The sequence below is a fragment of the Micrasema longulum genome, unplaced genomic scaffold (assembly GCF_059751315.1).
Source record: "Micrasema longulum isolate JH-2025_06_02 unplaced genomic scaffold, ASM5975131v1 h1tg000788l, whole genome shotgun sequence".
Taxonomy (NCBI): Eukaryota; Metazoa; Arthropoda; class Insecta; order Trichoptera; family Brachycentridae; genus Micrasema; species Micrasema longulum.
Genome location: NW_028277980.1, coordinates 15883 through 22978, shown reverse-complemented (window position 1 = coordinate 22978; position 7096 = coordinate 15883). Strand labels below are relative to the sequence as shown.

The 7096-nt window shown below is 31.8% G+C and overlaps 1 protein-coding gene across 1 annotated transcript; it reads left to right on the top strand.

The window, feature by feature from the left end:
- Positions 1-858: 858 nt before the first annotated feature.
- On the top strand, positions 859-2999 carry TfIIS (RNA polymerase II elongation factor). Its single transcript, XM_088230580.1, has 2 exons — positions 859-1399; positions 1486-2999. The coding sequence occupies exons 1-2, from the start codon at positions 1331-1333 to the stop codon at positions 2275-2277; spliced, it is 861 nt and encodes a 286-aa protein (XP_088086706.1). The 5' UTR covers positions 859-1330; the 3' UTR covers positions 2278-2999.
- Positions 3000-7096: the final 4097 nt, after the last annotated feature.

The window sequence follows — 7096 nt, the reverse complement described above, 5'->3', positions numbered from 1 at the left end:
ATATGTTTCCTATAAATAAAAATAATATTGAAGAAATAGAAAAACAGTATATCCCAAAAGAGAAGAAAAGAAAAAAAGTACAGTTTACGATAAATGTAAAAATTAAATATATAAATATATACACATACACGCATACATAATACAAACATACATATACACATACATACATACATATATACACACATATATATATATATATACATAGACATATGTATACACATATACATACATATAATATATATGCACATACAAAAATACAATAAATTTATAAATGATTAAATGTAACACGAAAACATACCCATGGTTATTGAGTTTATTTATTTATCCCACGGCTGCATTTAACGAGGAAGCATATGTTACCAAAAATTTGAAAATACTCATTTTTGGACATGAAAAAGTTTTTGTTTTAATGTTAACAAAATCGAAATTAGTTTTTTGTTGATCCCATTCAGATTCTTTCTAAATTTCGACCCATTTATTTCTTTTCACTGAATTTTGGGGAAGACAAAAATAATTTAATCTCAATTTTACCATACTATTTTTTAAATGTATTCATCAGTGCAGTTCTGTAAGTATAAAGAGCTTCGCAATTGCAGTTTGACGTTCTCGAAAAATATTTCTATTTTAATGTTAATTGTTGAAACATGAAAAAATATTTAGGAATGAAAAATTACACAATACTTTTTACAATGTTAATAAGAAATGTTTTACGCACTTTATATAATGACACAAGCAGGCATTTTGGTTTCGATTTTAAACTTCACACCTGGCTGACGGCCAAAGAACGATTAAATATGCGTAGGACATCACTGAGTGTCATCATTTTTTAATGGTCAAGGCTTGTCTATATGTAGTAATATGTCAATGGATATACCTTTATAAATCTGAGTAAGCATTAGACGCCGGACAAAATTATACCTTTACGTGCTTTTAATTTTGGATAGGATATATTTCCTAAAAAATATGTTTGTTGGCTTTTCGTTTTTCTAGAACTCAAATAATTTTAACTTTGTACAGTTAGAAAATTAATCACAACAATAATTTAATAGGTCTCTCGGCCTGTTGTGCCAAAATCTAGACAAAAAGCTAAATCATTTCAGGGTTAAAAATAAGTAAGTACCACAGAAGAAAAAAAGAGAGATATTATTTTTATATGGCTTACTTTACGCCCTAAAAGATCATTTTCCATAGACAAATATTACACAAACAAAAACAACCTTTCTATGGTCATTTAGCGCCGATCAGGATCTTTCGTTTTTTATTTTTTGGCGTCTTGTGTGATTTTTAGAATATTTTTGTTGACTGTTCTCTTCTGCTAATTCTATTCAAAATGAGTGTGGAAGAAGAAGTTATGAGAATTCAGAAAAAACTCAACAAGATGTCCTCTGGAGATGGCTCGGTAAGATACAGTTACCAAGGATATCTATAAAATCGTCTGACACATTTTATATTAATCTGCTTCCTAAGTATTTCTTTAATGTTTAGGGCCAGGAACAGGCATTGGAACTTCTCAAAACCCTACAAACATTAGCTATCAATTTGGATGTTCTCACTAAAACCCGTATCGGAATGACAGTAAACGCTTTACGGAAATCCAGCAAAGACGATGAAGTTATAAGTTTATCTAAAACATTAATAAAGAATTGGAAGAAGTTTCTTTCTCCCCCTAGTGTTCCATCAAAAGATTCCGCTAGCAGCTCAAAAACACCCGCCAAATCAAAAGATAAAAAGGAAGATAAAGAGAGAAAAGTGCAATCAACTTTCCCGCCTCATTCTAATACTACTGACGCTGTCAGGTTAAAGTGCCGAGAATTACTCACTCAAGCCTTGAAAGTTGACGGGGATGTGGAGGGTTGTGGAACTCCTGAAGAATTAGCTGAGGAACTGGAAGAATGCATTTACTTGGAATTCAAAAATACAGACATGAGGTACAAAAATAGAGTAAGATCTAGAGTGGCCAATTTAAAAGATGTCAAAAATCCAACTCTTAGGGCCAATTTTTTGAATGGAGTTATTGGGGCTCCTAAACTAGCGAAAATGACCCCAGAGGAAATGGCGAGTGACGAAGTGAAGGAGTTGCGTGAGAGGTTTGTTAAGGAAGCCATCAATGATGCTCAACTTGCCACCGTCCAAGGTACGAAGACCAGTCTGTTGAAGTGTGGCAAGTGCAAGCAGAGAAACTGTACCTATAGCCAGATCCAAACCCGAAGTGCTGACGAGCCCATGACAACCTTTGTGCTGTGCAATGAATGTGGCAATCGTTGGAAGTTTTGTTGAAGTAGTTTATCTCATTTGGTAAAATAAAATAATAATCATGTGTATTTATGCATTTCAAGATAAGAGTTATTGCATGGATTCTGCCTTAGTTGAATAAGTTGTATTTGTGTGACATTTGTTAAAACAGAAAATACGACGGAATAATATCAAATAAATGTCTCAAAAAAATCTGTTTTTATTTTTTTCCAGTGATAATATTTTTTTTGTAATGAGAAAGTTAAAGTATTTCCCACCACAGTTCGCAGTTGTAGGAATGATTACTCGAGGAGGATGTTTTATTTGGTGACATGTTTATTGCTTTAACGATGAGTACTTCTAGTTTGCAACATTCTTAAAATTAAATCATATTTTTACTAAACAACGATAATTTTATTAAAGATGAATAAACCATAATGCTCGTGACTTATCATTAGTTACGAGAAAATCAAAAATTATAATTGCGTGCTTTAATTTTTATTTCTGGGTTTGATTCCTAATGATCACGGGTGCTCTAAATATTGTTGGTGATATTCAATAACTAGCTATGTAATAGTTTTTTTTTTTTTTGACAAATGTGATTAAAATTTATGCAAACAGGTTTCATAGCTCAATTAATCAGTAGATTATTATGTTTAAACATTATGTCAACATGTACTGGTTTATGCAATTCATTTAATACTATTATTTAAATCATATAGGTAATTGGCAGAATTATTTTTATCTTCGCTCCTTTTTGATGCAAATATTGGAAATGAAAATATCCTTTATTCATCCTATGTTTTATGTCGTAACCCACAAATTGTAGATTTTAAATTTGTAATGTATTTCATCTACATATTATATCTTTAGTGCAAGCAAACAAAAAAAAAAAAAAAAAATGCAATAATTATTATATTGCCGTATCACATATTTTTTAGAAAGTATACTAGTGTATGAAACCTTGCAATAATTTTTTTAGGATGAAAGAGATGACCGGAAGTGTAGTAATTACCAATTACGATTGTGTTCTTCGGACTAGACGGGCGTCCGCCGTGCATTATCATTTTTATTTAAAAAAATATTTTTTCCATAAAGAATCCTGCGCTTATGTTATTACTTAAAGTATTTAGCTACCTAGAGCACAAAAGTGTGATTTAGCGTCTGAAACTTAATCTTCACTACATACAATCCAACACCAGATTCATCGTATTATAACCAAGGTCTGTATTTAAAATAAGTAAATTTGCATGAAAGACAGCAAAATGCTTGATAAAACGAACCAGTTAATTATAGTATACTTTTATTGTAATACTAATATTTTATATTTGTATCCAGAATAACAACGTATATTATCGTTAGTGCTTCTTACGATAATATACATTGTTTGTGAGTATCAAATAATTATTGTATGTTACCCATTTCTTTTTTTTTCAAATAATCTTGATATAAAATGTATGTAATTCATACAATATTTTACTTTACGTCTTTTGCGAAGTTTAATATCGTATGTGCATTTATAAAAAACCCGCAAAACATTTCAAGAATTTTTTGTAAGATTATATTAAAGCCATCAACCGGCTTTCAAAAGTCCTCATGAATTGGCATAAAATAATTAATCAAATTTTTTAAATAACATAATATATGAACTTAACCTAACGAATCTCAGAAATTATTTTTCAATTATTGTAGGTAAGGTATTGATTGCATGATCTGGCATGGCAAAATTTTTATCTTTAATCCAGGGCTGGTATTCCAATCGAAATTATAGCGCGGTATAGCGCGTTTTTACGTACTAAATACGCATTATAGCGCGCTGTAAACGCGTTCGGAATACCAGCCCAGGAGTGATATCACCACCTGCTATTTGAATGTTTGCCTTATTTTACAAATACAAAATTTCTGTGCGTGGCCTAAACTCATTTTTATCCAAAGTAAAATAAAGAACAAGCACCGAAACTTAAAAAGACCAAAATATCCCCTGGGTCTATAAAATATTGCAGAATAAAATTTGTTTTAGATGAATTGGTTAAGTTTTTATTTTTCAATTTTAGTGCTGACAAAATCGGCATTACTTCTTTAATTAATTAATTAATAATTAATAAAAAGTAAAAAAGGTGAATTTTAAGCATGGTTGCTTTATTTCGAATGCCTAAGACGCTTGATTCACGCACGGAAGGGTCCAGGTTCAATTATTGGTGAGGACACAAAAATTCAATATGATTTTCCTCAACCCTGGGTATTCTATTAATTTTTTTCATGCGGGCATGTGATTTCCTGGCCTGTTGTGGTGCTAAAAAATAACGTACATCGGGCTTAAGAAAGAGAATCGGCAAACTCCACCTTTGTAGAGCATTGTATTTGTCATACATACATGCATACAGATACCGAACCCCTGCGACAGAGACGACGCTCTACAAAGTCAGCAGTCTCATTCTTAAGCCCGATGTATTTTATTTACTGCCGGGTACTGTATATATTTATTTAAAAATAAACAATAAATTAATACTAACAGTTAAACTAATAATTTAAAAATACTCTACTAGATGTGAAAAGGTAAATATTATAAATAATATGATCTGAAATTTAAAGGGAAATAGTTGAATACTCCATTTGGAAATATTAAAACAGTGCAACACGTTTAAAACAGATAAAGAAAAATATTGTCTAGGTATTTGATAATTTATGTAAAAAAATTAAATTGAGAAAAAAAAACATTATTAAGAAGGAAATACACAAGTCTAGGCATATACAGGGCTTATGATCTTTCATTGGCTGGTTTAAGTGGCCACTTTACACACTGTGTAACATTCACCATTCTGCCATGTTTAAACATCCACATTTCCTCAACTCGTCCATCTATTGACTTTGTAAAGTAAAAAAGCTAAAACCTTATCATGTGCCCTGTTAATGTCTAGACTCTCATATTCCCTTTTCAAAAATATTTTCTATCTTTGTTGCAACAAATTTAGATCTAAAAAACTCCCTAGAGAGTAAATCCAGCCTGTCTGCAAACATTTGGACTTACTCAAAACATTGTTCAATTAAAAAAATTCGAAAAAACTGGAACAAAAAACTATTTGTTATTGTGAAGTACTGTCTCTCACGCATAAAATATATTAGAAGCCTTGTAGGTTCTAACATCCATTTGAAATGAATCACCGATGTGTCGTATTTATTTGAGAATAAATGCATAGACTATGCAGTCTATGCATTTCTTAATTCTTGAGTTATTTATATTATGAGGACACAAGTCCGAATTCCATGGGACTAAAGTTCTGTGGTAATATAAAAGTCTAATTTTCCCAGTGATACGTTTGTCTAGATATGAATGTAAACATAGTTTTACAGGGGCATACAGCAAAACTTTAGAGGAATATTTTTTATGTACTTTTAAAAATGTTATGAATTTTTTTGGAAATTTACATTTTTTATTCTTAATTTTTTTCAAATTAAAAATGTGTTTGACCAACAAAGCGATACGTACAACGTGTATTCTTTTTAGACCAGTCGGTGCATCCAACAATATTGACTACGTCTAAATCTTGGTAGATAAGAATATGTAGGTATTTAATGTCAAACAGAATATGAAATTTACAAAACACTACACTGGTATTATGTATTATGACTGAACTTGGTGAAATTTTCACATTTAGTCTGAATACGCAACTGAGAGGACATTTGATGAAATTAGAGAAGCCAAAGTTCAACCTCAATCCAGATAAATTTTTCACCAAAGGTAGATCTGTGGATGCGTGGAATGGTCTACTTCAAGAAATAGTCACGCACCATCTGTTAATGCATTAAAAAACAAATTAGTCATAAATATAAACATTATATAGGAAGTAAAATAAGCATAACAGAAAGATAATATAGGGGCATATTAGCTGACAGCTGCTGCCCTTAATTTATTTATAATAATAAAATAATAGTTTTTTTCCTTTATAGGGCCTTTAACTGATAACAAAGGCCAAAAACAAGTTACATGCATTTACAAATTATAATAAATATATAAACAAGTGTATGAACTTTGGGTAAGCCATGATTCGATAAGTGTTGAATTATTTTTCTGCGGAGAGTTAGGACGAGCCATAAAAATATGCATCAAATATCAGACAACTTCCGAACACGGAAAGATGAAAAAACACTTGATCTCACAATATTACAAGAGGTATACCAATGCAGTATACCAATACTAAGGCCTATGAACTGTTGGGTGTGGAGGAATGTGTTTTTACACCAACAATATTTTGAGCATGTCAAAATCTCTGTAGATAAAGTACTGGATTTAATCCTCTATCGAGTTTATCAAGATTGATAAATATTTCAACACTTCGATAGAGGAGACCTTTTCGAAAAGCGAATATAAAAGTCTAGAATCAAGACATTCACAGGGATTATGACCTGTCATTTGCAAGGTTACATAATCACTTGGTCAAATGCTTTAATTGTTGATATTGGGGATCAACTGTCAACTATGTGTTAAAGGCGAATCCTACAATATTTTGGACTCGTCGCCAGGAGAGAACCAGACAGCCTCGAAAAGCTCATTCTGATGGGCGGGGAGTGGAGGGAAGAAGATCCAGACGTCGCTCACCTACCAGATAGAGCAACTTAATTAAATCTATGCCGGGGTCTTCAGTGACTGATGCTCTTCGCTCTGTCCAGAACAGGACTACCTGGAGGCAGACCACAAAAAGCCGCATCCTCAGTCGTGAGGGAAAGGAGGAGAATAAGCATGGTTAAATCTGCTGACAGTGGGTAAAGTGGTTGGTAGTATGTTGAATTGAAAAATGTATATAATGAATGTAAGAAGAGGGAGAAACAAGGTGTATGAGTGAATGAAGGAATTTGCCGAAGGAAA